A 15837-nucleotide genomic window follows, 5' to 3' on the forward strand; every position below is an offset into this window, starting at 1 on the left:
ACACCTTTCTGCGCCTTTGAATAAAACGAAAAACCCAAACGAACACTCTCAGGCGTAGCTCCATCGACATTACATGAGCCGGCAGTTCGAAATGTTTATTTACAGGCCAATTATTTTCTGAGTCTAGCAAGAACGAAGGCCCACCGAACCAAATGGACGTTGTAAGCTCCTCTACGTCACATTCTCGGGACACTATGTCTGCTGGGTTGACTTTCGTGGGAACATTCTCCAAATTGCTTTCTCCGACCACTCCTGAATTTCTGCAACCTGGTTTGAAACAAAAACCGACAATCTCGGAGTCTGTCAACAGGAAAACATTCTCAATGGGACAATTTAGCAATGGCCTGACACGATTATAGAGAGATGTTAAAAGGTGAGCTGCACACACCTCAAGGCGAGGCAAAGTTTTCGTCTTGAGACGACCTTCAGCAATTTGAGTACGAACGTAGATGCACGCTCCAAACGCTCGCATGGAAGCGTCAGCGAAACCATGTATTTGAATCGGGACTTGTCGATCTGTGTTGACGATTCGCGATATCTTAATTTTCGGCAGCTGCAGAAGCGCCGCTTTAAACGTCTCCCACGATGTAAGCAACTGCATCGGTAGCGACTAGCCCCAATCTAATTTTCGAAGCCACAGTTCCTGCAACATCTTTGCCTTTGCGACCAAAGGACACAAGAGGCCAAGTGTGTCGAAAAGTCGAGCAGTCACTGACAAAAAATTTCACTTTGACGCGCGAAGATCTAGGAAACAGTCATCCAACCAAAATTGAAAGTAATCTTCAACCGGTAACCAAACCACGCCAAGGGTCTTGGTTACGTGTGAGTCTGCCATAAGTGGCATTACAGCGCTATCAGATGCGGATAACTCTGGGCAATTTGAAAACCACTTTGCCTATTCAAAGCCTGCCTCTTGAAAGACCTGAGAAACTTTGTCTCGAAGGCTTTGCAGGTCCTCAACGCATCCGGCGCCAGTCAACAAATCGTCAACATAAAAATCATTCTGAATAACCTTTGCGGCTTTTGGATGAGTTTCTTGCGCCATCTCTCCTAGCCGCATTAAACAGCGAATCGCCAAAAAGGGTGCTGGCGAAGTTCCATATGTAAAGGTGTTCAACTGAAAGATTTTCAGGGACTCAGAAGGATCTCGTCTCCATATTATGAGCTGGAAGATTCGATCAGCTTCGTCCACCATCACTTGGCGATACATCTTTTTGACGTCGGCCGCAAGGGCAAACTTATGCAATTATACCATCAAGATGTCATTCAACGCTACCTGCGTAGAAGTACGGCTCGATGCATCGAAAACTACTTTCAACTTAGTTGAAGTACTTTGTGGCCGTAGAACGCATTGGTGCGGAATGAAATAGTGTGGAGTATTTAAAATTTTGTCATTGGTGGAGGACATATGGCCCATTGAAACACATTATGAATTCAAGATACATGTTCTTCAGACAAGGATCCTTTGACGATTTCCTTTCTAGCGAGAAAAATCTATGTTTCGCAACTTTGTATAACGAACCCAGAGTATTTGGGTCAGATTTGAACGGCAAACGAACCGAAAATCTAAGGGACGACAATCTTTGAGTATTTTTCTCAAAGTGTTGTTGACAGAGTTGTTGCTCAGGATTATGGGCTTTAGCCTTGGGCGGCAAGTCCTCCATAGACCAAAATTTCTGCAGGGTTGTGTCAATTTACTCCAACGCTTCCTCCTGGCAGCTGAGATGTACCATTTCAGCCGTTACATTATTTTCAGAGGCACATATCCCTGACACTATCCAGCCGAGAACTGTATTTTGTAAGATGGGAAGTTCAGGCCCCTGCTGTATCTGGCCAATAGATAAAAGTTCAAGGAACGTATCAGCGCCGATAAGCATATCTGGTGTTCACCGCTTGATCCGGATGATAACCAGAAATATTTTTTATGATCGAAAAATCGGACGTCAGCTGGCTGTTCCCTACTCTCGACTTCACAATCGTGTGTATTTTTTTTTGTGGCTTAGGCATTAGTTCCCCCAATGCCCCGCAAGCTCATCCTCTCTTGTCCTCTCTTGTAATGTTGAGCCTCAAAGCGAGCTCATCGCCACTTTTGGTTTGATCGATGCATTCGCATGCAAAACATGCGACGTGGATGGAGACTCCTGCATGAGTGTGGGCTGAGAAGGGGGTGGCAACGCGAGATTTGTGTTTGGAAAATATATGTGTAGCAAAGTGTGATGTGAGCAATTGCACACGATACATCTGTTCGATTTTCATTTTTCTACCGTGTGACCCTTTCTTAAGCAGCTAATGCATAAGAGTGCTCTTTTAGCGAAATCGAATCTTTGCAAAAAGGGCGAAAAAGCGGAGTGCAATTTCTGATGTTCAGCTGATTTGCAGCGAAAAACGAAAAACTCCTATTTCCATTCTTCTTGGGGTTAGATTGGGTCTGAACAGTTTTGGGCTTTGAGGCCTCTTCCGCTACCATGTGTTTGTATCTCCTGTTGAGGGCCGCCTCACATTCCCTCTAAAGTGAAGGCGACTTATAATCTAACTGTTCTTCCCATTTTCTTTTAGTTCCTGCATCGACCTTGCTCATTACCAGATGTATTAAAACAGCATTAGTAATGCGTCTATCATCCCCAATAGATAGCAAGGAGACATACAAGGCTGTGACCGTGTCGATGAGGGTTCTCAAGGCTGTAGCTGAAGGCTGGGAAATTTTTTGTAAATTAAACAGTGTCGATATGTTGTCAAAAAAAATAAGACAATGATTATACTACACCCGCTTCAGGCTAGCAAGGGCTTTCGGATATTTATCCGCATGACTTGAAAGGCCCTAACTGTTCCTAAAGCGTCCCCAGCTAAGCACGAAATTAAATGATTGAATTTTTCAATATCGTGTAAAGGGTTATAAAATTTTTAAGTACGGAGTTTTTTCCGCTAAAAGTTGGGAGAGCAATGCTCGGCAAGCGGCATTGAGGCAGGCGATTTGCTGGCGGAGCGGATTTCTCGATATCATTTTGTTTGCGCTTATTTAAAATATAAATTAGCAATGACTTTGTCAATACGGCCCTCTCTTCCAACTCTTCGCGAAGCAGGGAAAATTCCACACAATTCGCCCAGTGGCGCGTTCAATGCGAACATTATCCAGCTGATTTAACGAGTCTTTTCAGACAGAAAATATCCTAGAGCTCTTTTCCCTTTCTCTCTGAAGCAAAGTTCAATTCTCTCCTTGAACCCCTTTCTGGATTATGATTATACTACACCCGCTTCAGGCTAGCAAGGGCTTTCGGATATTTATCCGCATGACTTGAAAGGCCCTAACTGTTCCTAAAGCGTTCCCAGCTAAACACGAAATTAAATGATTGAATTTTTCAATATCGTGTAAAGGGTTATAAAATTTTTAAATACGGAGTGTTTTCCGCTAAAAGTTGGGAGAGCAACGCTCGGCAAGCGGTATTGAGGCAGGCGATTTGCTGGCGGAGCGGATTTCTCGATATCATTTTGTTTGCGCTTATTTAAAATATAAATTAGCAATGACTTTGTCAATACGTCCCTCTCTTCCAACTCTTCGCGAAGCAGGGAAAATTCCACACAATTCACCCAGTGGCGCGTTCAATGCAAACATTATCCAGCTGATTTAACGAGTCTTTTCAGACAGAAAATATCCTAGATCTCTTTTCCCTTTCTCTCTGAAGCAAAGTTCAATTCTTTCCTTGAACCCCTTTCTGGCAATTATGGGAGTGTGGCCGAGTATCGGCCTCGTAATGTTTGCGTTATCCTCCCGTACGAATGCTCACTCTCTCGGCTACTGGTCAGATTTACGCATCTCATAACGTTACATGGTCAAGATACTGGGTTCCGAGATTAAAGAACTTAGTGAAAGCAGTTATTAACTCCTGCAAGGTCTGCGTTATATACAAGAAAATATTACAAGTCCAGATTGTTTGCGCACTCAGCGCTTGTATTTAAATCACTAGTTGTAGGGCGAGAGCGGGAGCCAATAAAGCTTTCGTCTGTTCGCTCTTGCGAATTCGCCCCGTCTCTCGCCACCGTAGCATAAGTTAGGTTCTAAGAGAAATTATTGAAATATAATTGTTAGTGATCCATCGAACATCATCGTAGCCACTCCTTTTCGTCGCGCTTTCGACATAGTTTCACAATTTTTCGCAAATTAAAATCGTCTCGAACTACTGCGTTCACAAAGTTTTCGCGTTGTTAATACAAAATAGTATTAAATTTTTCATGGTGACCCCGACGTGATCAGCAGTAGAGTTCGCGAGTTTTAATTTTTTTTGTCGGTGAAAACTATAAACAATACCAACAACAACCAATTTATTCGTGTCGGTTCGGCCAACAAATTAAATTCAATAATTTCGTCGCTGGAAATTTTCTGCCGTTCTTGAAGTTGCGCCTGACGTTTCGGCAATTTTAATTGCTCAATTTGCTGCTGCCGCCAAATGGAAGACAAAAAGGAAGTTGCAATTATCAAGTCGGCCATCCAGGTATAGAGTGCCAAAAGTTGAAAGTTAATCTGTGGCGTTTTGTCAATTGTGTTTTGGCCCATCTTTCAACTTTTTGCATTCGTGTAAAAATCGGTAGATAGTGAGCATTCTAACCAAGAAATAAAAATTTGCATGTACTAACAACCAAAATTCTACAATAAACATAATCTATTTCGAATTATATGTGAATCGCTTTGGCCAAAGAACAAGCAATAAAATACTCGTCGTCGACCCAATTAGTGCGAACTTAATTCCCCCAACTTTCGTCGTAGTGAGCACCAATTTAGGGTATAAATAAAAATAGCTGGAAAAAAAAAAAGTGCAAATTGTAAAAATTGAAGCTCTCAGAAAATTAGCGGCAATAACTTTCGCTGCAGTTTGTACTAACATTTCCCGCGCTTTTCAGAATTTTCCCGCGCTTTTCCAATTTTCCGCGCTTTTCATAATTTTGCGCGCATTTTGGCATCAGGCTTATATATTCGTTGCCCTTAGTTATCGGTCAGTGTATCATTCTCCGTTAGCATCTGCATAGGAAGAACCGCTAGCCGCGTACACATACACACGCACACCGACACCGCTGCCGCTATTTCGAGTTATCTTTTGTCGTTTTCGTTCTCGATCGCTGCAGCAGTGCAATTTTCGGTCTGCCTAAACGTTTGTTCGTTTTGTCGGTACGCTTGAGCTTGAGCGGTAACTCCCCTACAGTGCGTGCGTGCGGCATATACTGTCGCAGGGTTTATATAAAAAAAAATATAAAAACCCTATTTAGATTTTTCGCTGTTATTCTCTCGGCACTTAGCTCCCTTACACCGTGTGCGATCGTTGATTTTATTTTATTATTTAACAAAAAAAAAAAATAATAATTTAATAAAAATAAATATTTAACACCTCTTCGATACCAACTAAATAAATACAAATAAACGCAATGGCAACTAAGGATATCGAAGAGCTTAAACATCAACGAGATGTTTGCATGAAAAGTATTAACCGAACTTATCGCCACTTAAAAGAAGCTAAATTATCTATAAATCCGGTCGAGCTTGAGTGTCGATTAGAGATTCTAAATACGCACATTGAAAATGCTTCACTTTTGCAAAACCAAATAGAAGTGAAAGATACAAAAGATGTATACCGCGAAGAGTTGGAAGAGAGGGCCGTAATGACAAAGTCATTGCTGATTTCAATTTTAAATAAGTCCAAACAAAATAATATCGAGAAATCCGGTCCGCCAGCAAATCGCCCGCCTCAATGCCGTCTGCCGAGCGTTGCACTCCCAACTTTTAGCGGAAAACACTCCGAATTTAAAAATTTTATAAGCCTTTTCGAAACTTTCGTTGACAAAGATGACACTTTACACGATATTGAAAAATTCAATCATTTAATTTCGTGTTTAGCTGGAGACGCTTTAGGAACAGTTAGGGCCTTCCAAGTCACTGCGGAAAATTATCCCAAAGCCCTTGCTAGCCTGAAGCGGGTGTACGATAATGATTGTCTTATTTTTTTGACAACATATCGACACTTTTTAATTTGCAAAAAATTTCCCAGCCTTCAGCTACAGCCTTGAGAACCCTCATCGACACGGTCACAGCCTTGTATGACTCCTTGCTGTCTATTGGGGATGATAGACGCATTACTAATGCCATTTTAATACATCTGGTAATGAGCAAGGTCGATGCAGGAACTAAAAGAAAATGGGAAGAACCGTTAGATTATACTTCGCTTCCACTTTGGAGCGAATGTGAGGCGGCCCTCAACAGGCGATACCAACACATGGTAGCAGAAGAGGCTTCCAAGCCCAAAACTGTTCAGCAGGCCCAATCTAACCCTAAGAAGAATGGAAATAGGAGTTTTTCGTTTGTCGCTGCCAGGAACGACTCTGTTCAATGCATGTATTGCAACTCAGCTGAACATCAGATTGGAAACTGCGCTTCCTTCGCAGCCCAGACAGTTCAGCAAAGATTCGATTTCGCTAAAAGAGCACCCTCATGCATTAACTGTTTAAGAAAGGGTCACACGGTCAAAAAATGCAAATCGAACAGATGTAGAGTGTGCAATTCCTCACATCACACTTTGCTACATATATATGCCCCAAACACAAATCTCGCGTTGCCACCTCCTTCTCAGCCCACGCTCATGCAGGAGTCTCCATCCACTTCGCATGTTTTGCATGCGAATGCATCGGATCGAGTCATTCTTGCAACTGCTGTTGTGAGCGTCCAAACAAAAAGCGGCGAGTTTGTATTAGCTCGAGCGTTGCTCGACTCTGGTTCACAATTAAACTTTGTAACCGACGAGCTCGCTCAGAGGCTCAAAATTACAAGAGAGGACGTGTGCATGAGCTTGCGAGGCATTGGTGGAACTAATGCCCAAGCCACAAAAAAAATACACACGATTGTGAAGTCGCGAATAGGGAACAGCCAATTGTCGTCCGATTTTTGGATTATGAAAAATATTTCTGGTTATCATCCGGATCAAGCGGTGAACACCAGCGGGTGGAGGGTGCCTGAAAATATTCAGTTGGCAGATCCATTCTTCTTCAAGCCCCAAAAAATAGATATGCTTATCGGCGCTGAAACATTCTTTGAACTTTTATCTATTGGCCAGATAAAGCAGGGGCCTGAATTCCCCATCCTACAAAAGACAGTTCTCGGCTGGATAGTGTCAGGCAGATGTGCCTCTGAAAATAATAAAAACGCTGAAAAAATGGTACATCTCAGCTGCCAGGAGGAAGCGTTGGAGTCAATTGACACAACCCTGCAGAAATTTTGGTCTGTGGAGGACTTGCCGCCCAAGGCTAAAGTCCATACTCCTGAGCAACAACTCTGTCAACAACACTTTGAGAAAAATACTCAAAGATTGTCGTCCGGTAGATTTTCGGTTCGTTTGCCGTTTAAATCTGACCCAAATACTCTTGGTTCGTCATACGAAGTTGCGAAACGTAGATTTTTGTCGCTAGAAAGGAAATTGTCAAAGGACCCTTCGCTGAAGAAGATGTATATTGAATTCATGGAGGAATATGTTTCACTGGGCCACATGTCTTCCACCAATGACAAAATTCCGAATACTCCGCACTATTTCATTCCGCACCAATGCGTTTTACGGCCACAAAGTACTTCAACTAAGTTGAGAGTAGTTTTCGATGCATCGAGCCGTACTTCTACGCAGGTAGCGTTGAATGACATCTTGATGGTAGGCCCAACTATTCAAGAGGAGCTGTACTCGACTCTGCTTCGGTTTAGATTGCATAAGTTTGCCCTTGCGGCCGACTTCAAAAAGATGTATCGCCAAGTGATGGTGGACGAAGCTGATCGTAACTTCCAGCTCATAGTATGGAGACGAGATCCTTCTGAGTCCCTGAAAATCTTTAAGTTGAACACCGTTACATATGGAACTTCGCCAGCACCCTTTTTGGCGATTCGGTGTTTAATGCGGCTAGGAGAGATGGCGCAAGCAACTCATCCAAAAGCCGCAAAGGTTATTCAGAATGATTTTTATGTTGACGATTTGTTGACTGGCGCCGGATGCGTTGAGGACCTGCAAAGCCTTCGAGACGAAGTTTCTCAGGTCTTGCAAGAGGCAGGCTTTGAATTGGCAAAGTGGTTTTCAAACTGCCCAGAGTTATCCGCATCTGATAGCGCTGTAATGCCACTTATGGCAGACTCAGACGTAACCAAGACCCTTGGCGTGGTTTGGTTACCGGTTAAAGATTACTTTCAATTTCGGTTGGATGACTCTTTCCTGGATCTTCGCGCGACAAAACGAAATATTTTGTCGGTGACTGCTCGACTTTTCGACCCACTTGGCCTCTTGTGTCCTTTGGTCACAAAGGCAAAGATGTTGTTGCAGGAACTGTGGCTTCGAAAATTAGATTGGGACGAGTCGCTACCGATGCAGTTGCTCACGTCGTGGGAGACGTTTAAAGCGACGCTTCTGCAGCTGCCTAAAATTAAGGTATCGCGATTCGTCAACACAGATCCACAAGTCCCGATTCAAATACATGGTTTCGCTGACGCTTCCATGCGAGCGTATGGAGCGTGCATCTACATTCGGACTCAAACTGCTGAAGGTTTGAAAGTGTCTTTATTGACCGCCAAATCGAAAGTAGCTCCCCTCAAGACGAAAACTTTGCCTCGCCTTGAGCTGTGTGCAGCTCACCTTTTAGCAGATCTCTATAATCGTGTCAGGCCATTGCTAAATTCTCCCATTGAGAATGTTTTCCTGTGGACAGACTCCGAGATCACTTTACACTGGATTAAAACCCATCCCTCGTCGTTGTCGGTTTTTGTTTCGAACCGGGTTGCAGAAATTCAGGAGTGGTCGGAGAAAGCAATTTGGAGACACGTTCCCACGAAAGTCAACCCAGCAGATATAGTGTCCCGAGGATGTGACGTAGAGGAGCTTACAACGTCCATTTGGTTCGGTGGGCCTTCGTTCTTGCTAGACTCAGAAAATAATTGGCCTGTAAATAAACATTTCGAACTGCCGGCTGATGTAATGTCGATGGAGCTACGCAAATCGGCAATAGCTCTCGTAGTCAGCCCAGAGCCAAATTATGTGCTTCAGAAAATAGAGTCTTTTTCGTCGCACCTGAAGCTTCTGAGAGTTTTCGTGTGGGTTTTTCGTTTTATTCAAAGGTGCAGAAAGGTGTCGAAGCCCTTTGAAAAAAGTATTTCGCCAAGAGAACTGGATTTCGCTTTTGATAAAATTGTCGAAGTTGTCCAATTTCACGAGTTCAGGGACGACATAAGTAAAATTCGGAAGAATAAACCGGTAGCAACGAATATTCAAAAGTTAAACCCTTTTCTTCAGGAAAATAAATCGGATTGGTGCTCCTCGACATTGCTACGAGTTGGGGGTCGGTTATTGAATGCTCCTATCCCGTACGAAGCCAAATTCCCGTTGTTGCTGTCTAAAAGCTCACAGTTCGTCAGATCCTATGTGTCATACCTGCACGTTACGAACTGTCACGCTGGCCCACGAGCTCTCGTAAGTCGTCTGCGCGAGAAAATCTGGCTAGTTAATGCTCAAGAAGTCTGCCGACGAACAGTTCGGTCGTGCATGCGCTGCTTTCGCTGTAAGCCGCAACTTTTGACGCAAATTATGGGAAACTTGCCAGCAGATAGACTTCGAGCTCTCCGCCCGTTCAATATTTGTGGCGTTGATTTTTGTGGTCCCTTCAGCACAACGTATCGTATCCGTGGTAAGCCACCGTACAAGTCGTACGTGGCCTTGTTCGTCTGTTTTGCGTCCAAAGCGGTCCACTTAGAATTAGTGTCTGACCTAACCACTGATGCGTTCTTGTTGGCATTTCAAAGGTTCGTGAGTCGTCGCGGGATTCCGGAAAAGGTGTGGTGCGACAACGCCACCAATTTCGTCGGCGCAGATCGCCACATGAGAGAGTTCCGAGCCCGTCTGGAGGAGCAGGGGGGCGGTATCGAAACATTCGCATCAAAAAAAGGATGCGAGTTTGCGTTCATACCGCCCAGAGCACCGCACTTCGGCGGACTATGGGAGGCAGGTGTGAAGTCTGCAAAGCACCTGTTCCTTCGGACGGTAGGCCAAGACCTCTTGACCGCGGAGGAGCTCGGAACTCTGCTCACCAGCGTGGAGGCCGTGCTCAACTCCAGGCCCCTCGGCGCTCTAAGCAGCGACCCGAACGACGGCGAGGCCCTGACCCCCGGGCATCTGCTCATCGGCGGCCCTCTTCTGGCCCCACCATCAGCGGCGCTCCCGGACCAGATCAGCCTGACCTGCTTGCGACGATGGCGAGGTGTCTCGTCTCTCAGGCACAGGTTCTGGCAGCGATGGTCCCGGGAGTACATCTCCAGCCTCCAGCAGCGGTCCAAGTGGCACCAGGGGGAGCCCAACCTCGTCGTGGGAGCGCTCGTCGTCGTCGCAGAAGACAATCTTCCGCCCCAGCAGTGGAGGATCGGACGAGTGGTAGCGGTGCACGCCGGCGCCGATAGCAAGGTTCGCGTGGCGGACGTCAGGACGCAGGACGGCGAATATCGGCGAGCTGTCCACCGACTGGCCCTGTTGCCCGTTCTGGGCTGAAGGACGTCGTCCCTTCAGAGGGGGCGGTGTTTGCGCACTCAGCGCTTGTATTTAAATCACTAGTTGTAGGGCGAGAGCGGGAGCCAATAAAGCTTTCGTCTGTTCGCTCTTGCGAATTCGCCCCGTCTCTCGCCACCGTAGCATAAGTTAGGTTCTAAGAGAAATTATTGAAATATAATTGTTAGTGATCCATCGAACATCATCGTAGCCACTCCTTTTCGTCGCGCTTTCGACATAGTTTCACAATTTTTCGCAAATTAAAATCGTCTCGAACTACTGCGTTCACAAAGTTTTCGCGTTGTTAATACAAAATAGTATTAAATGATGGGAAATTTGCCAAAAGCTTCACGTACACAGGGTCGGACTTCGCCGGCCCTTTTGACATAATCAATTACACCGGAAGAGCTTGTCTCATCACAAAAGGGTATGTGTTGATTTTTGTACGAAGGCCATCCATCTAGAGCCTACATCCGATTACAACCGAGACATTTCTTGACGCCTTCGCGCGTTTCGAATCCGAAAGACGGTGTCCTCGCCAAGTTCAGTCCGACTACGGAAAGCCCTTTGATGGCGCTGCTCCCTTGCCTTCCCGGAACTTCCTGCAAGCTTTTAAAAAGTCTATGACAGATGCGTATAGTCATCAGCAGCCCAGATCTATGACTTAAAAAACATGGGTGGCCATTCGATCCGCCATTCATGAAAACAAAGGGAACTATAACTCCAATCATGCTTTAATCGATACCACTCCATTCGAACCACGGACAAAGCCTTCGGAATCTAGATGGCCCTTAAAAGCTCGCAGCAGAATGGTGGCAGAACGGCGGCAGAGCGGCGGCAGAGCGGCGGCAGAGCGGCGGCAGAGCGGCGGCAGAGCGGCGGCAGAGGACCTAATAATTTCTAAAGTATAAGCTCAATTTTCAAAATGTTTTTGTCTACCGATAAATATGACCAAAACAACAGCTAAATATGTACGCAAAATGGTAGAAATCTACTATTATAATAATCCCAAAACCCGGAAAAGACCACACACATTCGCTCCAAAGTGGAAGCGAATTGTAATCTAAATGTTCTTCCCATTTTCTTTTAGTTCCTGCATCGACCTTGCATATTACCAGATGTATTTAAATAGCATTAGTAATGCTTCTATCATCCGCAATAGATAGCAAGGAGACAAACAAGGCTATGACCGTGTCGATGAGGGTTCTCAAGGCTGTAGCTGAAGGCTGGGAAATTTTTTGTAAATTAAACAGTGTCGATAAAATGATGTCAAAGATGTCAAAAAAAATAATACAATCATTATCGTACACCCGCTTTAGGCTAGCAAGGGCTTTGGGATAATTTTCAACGAAAGTTTGGAAAAGGCTTTTATAATGTTTAAATTCGCTAAAAGTTTGGAGAGCAACGCTTGGCAGGCGGCGTTGAGGCTGTCGATTTTTTGGCGGAGCGGATTTCTCGATATTATTTTGTTTGCACTTGTTTAAAATTGAAATCAGCAATGACTTGGTCATTACGGCCCTTTCTTCCAAATCTTCGCGGTATACATCTTTTGTATCTTTCACTTCTATTTGGTTTTGCAAAAGTGAAGCATTTTCAATATGCGTATTTAGAATCTCTAATCGACACTCAGGCTCGACCGGATTTACTGATAATTTAGCTTCCTTTAAATGGCGATACGTTCGGTTATTACTTTTCATGCAAACATTTCGTTGGTGTTTAAGCTCTGATATACCTTGGTTGCCATTGCGTTTATCTGTATTTATTTTGTTAATATCGAACGGGTGTTAAAAATTTATTTTTTATTAATATTATTTATTTATAAAAATAATCTAATAAAAAAAAGTCAACGAGTAATATACCGATCGAAGACATTGTAGGGGAGCTAAGTGCTAAGAGAAGTACCGCAAAAAAATTTAAATAGGGTTTTTATATTTTTTATATTAACCCTGCTTTTAAGCAGACCGAAAATTGCACTGCTGCAGCGATCGAGAACGAAATCGACCAAACCCAACTCGAAATAGCGGCAGCGGTGTCGGTGTGCGTGTGTAGACAAACTGCCGCGAAAGACTTTGCCACTAATTTTTGGAGAACTACACTTTTCACAATTTGCACTTTTTTCCAGCTGTTTTATTTATACCCTAAATTGGTGCTCACTACGACGAAAATTGGGGACATTAAGTTTGCACTAATCGGGTCGACGGCGAGTATTTTATTTGCTTGTTTATGGGCCAGAGCGATTCGAAATATATTATGTTTATTTCAGAATTTTGGTTTGTTAGTACACGCAAATTTGTATTTCTTGGCTAGAATGATTACTATCTACCGATTTTTGTTGAAGGATGGGCCAAAACACAATTAAGAAAAAGCCACAGATTCACTTTCAACTTTTAGCACTCTATACCTGGTTGGCCGACTCGACAATTGCAACTTTCTTTTTTGCATCCATGTTCCAGCGGCAGCAGCAAATTAAACAATTAATGTTGCAGCGGCGGAAGAAACGTCTTGGGCAACAACCAAAAATTTCCAGCGACGAAATATATTTCGGAAATATTTACTTGTTAATTTTTTAGCCGAACCAACACGGATAATTTGCTTGTGTAGGATTCGAGATAATTTATTTGCGATAAATAAAACTTGTGAGAAAATGCGACGACGAAAGGGAGTGGTTTCGAAGGAGTTCAAATTATCTCTAAATTTAATATTCCAATAATTTCTCTTAGAACCTAACTAATGCTGAGGTGGCGAGAGACGGGGCGAATGCGCAAGAGCAAACGGACGAAAGCTTTATTGGCTCCCGCTCTCGCACTAGTGAATTCAATTCAAATAAACGCGTTTTCTCGACGAAGAAGAATCCGTTTATGTATATGATGGTAAAAAATTTTGGACTTCGAGACGAGCGCGAATTCGACGATACGGCAGCTCTGATGGCTGGAGTGACTTTCAAAAAACAATGTGTGTGTGCTTTAGTGTGCTTTCCTTCAAAAACGTGTAAAATTTCTTGGTCGAAAATATCGATAGCCGTGAGAGAGAAATAGACGCACTTTTGTGTGCTTTAAACACCAAAAAACACCTTAAACTCGGCTTAAAAAATTAAAAACTGCTTACGGCAGCTGCATAAATAAGAGTATAAAACATTAAAGTTCTTGTTGCCCGGAATAAATCGGTTTTAAGCAGTAAATCGCTTCTTAATAAATCCACAATTTTGAGTGCAACAACAAACCAATAAAGAAACAGTGCATAGCAAAAAAGGAGCACAGAGACAAAACACTCAACACATCAAAACACTCAACACATCAAAACACTCAACCCTCTCGTCACCAACACAGTAATGTCTTCAGCAGCAAAGCGACTTAGGAAGGAAACTCACTCCGATCTGAAGGGAGCCAGTGACTCTGATGTTCCTAGCTAAAGGAAAGTCTTACAGGGGAGACCGGCACTCTGGAAGAAAAATTTAAGTTAATTGCAGCTGACTGCAACAAACTTTCACTGAGAGTCACTCAATTGGAGAGCGAGGTGAGAGAGATGGGGATGCTGAGGCAGCAGGTCCAGGAGCTGGAGGCGAAACTGTCCAAAAACTGCCAGGATCCTGCAACGCACAGGCGGCGTCTGAAGTCGCCTGTGACTTGCGTTGGCACGGGGTCCCACAAGTCCAGGAGGAAAATGTGAAAGCACTTTTTCATCGGCCTAGACTCGCCAGCGTTTATATATATAAACGAACAGCTGACCAAAACAAAATATGAAATTTTCAAGCGGGCGATGCATCTCAAGAGGCTGAAGCGCCTAACAGCTGTTTTCTCTCGCCGTGGAGATATCTTCGTAAAGGAGAGAGAGGGAGGGGAGGCCATTTGCGTGCAAAGCCTGGGCGAACTGGCTCAAATGGAGATTTGCACCCCCGATGAATTAGCTGCGCTGGAAGCTGCTAGTTCTTGGACATTAAATGATAATTCATTTTGCACCTAAGAGGCGCTTATATTTATATTCCATTTACTTTTTTATTTAGTTTTATTATATTTATATAGGATTAGTATCAGTCGCATTAATTTTAATTTTATTTTGTTTCTTGGTGTGGTGTGTCTTTATGTCATAAATATTTATAGACTGCGAGCGCAGCTAATATTTCAATTAAATAATTTAAAATGGGTGACAGCAACAACAATAACATAAACATAAATCCAAATCGATCGAATAGCCATGCGATGTTAAGGATTCTCGGAAAGAAGAGAGCTGGTCTTAATGTGTGTCATATAAATGCTCAAAGCCTCACACGAAAAATTGAAGAATTTAGATACCTCTTTATCAATTCGAGCGTAGATGTTATATGTGTTTCTGAAACTTGGTTTGTTCCTGGTTTATGTGATGTTTTAGTTGAATGTGATGGCTATAATTTGCATCGCTCTGATCGTGATAGTCATGGGGGTGGGGTTGCAATATATGTTAGTAAAAAGTTATGTTCCACGTTTATATGTAAACACTCAACCAGTAGTGCAATTGAATACTTATTTATAGAAATTAGATGCCAAAGATATTCTGATAAGCTACTAATTGGGTGTATATACCGTCCTAACTGCCGGATTGACTATGAACAATTTTTAAACATCATTCCTGACGTGTCAATTAATTATTCAGACGTCATAATAACAGGCGATTTTAATAGCGATATTTTAAGGGAGTCCCACCTTGCAGAGGACATGAAATCGCTGGGGATGAAGTTGGTTAGCTTTGTGTCCCCTACCAAAAGTCGCAACTCGCTTTTAGACTTATTTTTTGTGGCTATACATATGACATGTGTATGTAGATACATATGACCAACTTATTGTCCCATCGTTTTCAAAACACGACCTCATATACTTGACTTACGCACTTGACCTACAATACCTTGACCATCCAATAGTTTTTAGGGACTTTAGAAATGTCAACTATGACCTTTTGGACTCCACCTTTAATTTGTGCAATTGAAATGACATATATTCCCTTTTCGAAGTAGACGAACAAGTTAACCTTTTACAAAACAATATTTGTTATTTATATAACTGTCTTGTACCTGTTCGTAGCAAAGTTATTCGTGTTTCTGAAAAACCATGGTTCCAAAGAAACATCAAAGACGCAATATTGCATCGTGACGGGGCGTACAATAAGTGGAGAAGGTACAGGACACCTCAAGCTTACGCAGTGTTCAAGTCATTGAGAAAAAAAGTGACCAAACTTACTGACACCGCAAAGACAAATTTATACTAAAGTATACTAAAAATTAAGAGTGACGCCACTGGGTCTGACAACATAAACCCTAAATTCTTAAAAA

The 15837-nt window shown here is 43.2% G+C and overlaps 1 protein-coding gene across 1 annotated transcript; it reads left to right on the top strand.

Annotated features, from left to right (window-relative positions):
* The first annotated feature begins 3974 nt into the window (after positions 1–3974).
* On the top strand, positions 3975–10740 carry LOC128261171 (uncharacterized). Its single transcript, XM_052994718.1, has 2 exons — positions 3975–4487; positions 9803–10740. Exon 2 carries the CDS (start codon positions 9879–9881, stop codon positions 10539–10541), a length of 663 nt encoding a protein of 220 aa, XP_052850678.1. The 5' UTR covers positions 3975–4487; positions 9803–9878; the 3' UTR covers positions 10542–10740.
* The last annotated feature ends 5097 nt before the right edge of the window (positions 10741–15837 follow it).

The sequence above is a fragment of the Drosophila gunungcola genome (assembly GCF_025200985.1).
Source record: "Drosophila gunungcola strain Sukarami chromosome Y unlocalized genomic scaffold, Dgunungcola_SK_2 000041F, whole genome shotgun sequence".
Classification (NCBI taxonomy): domain Eukaryota; kingdom Metazoa; phylum Arthropoda; class Insecta; order Diptera; family Drosophilidae; genus Drosophila; species Drosophila gunungcola.

Bases quoted from the DNA above. Each gene is read 5' to 3' on its own strand.
- LOC128261171 (XM_052994718.1), top strand. From the start codon at position 9,879: ATGAGAGAGTTCCGAGCCCGTCTGGAGGAGCAGGGGGGCGGTATCGAA.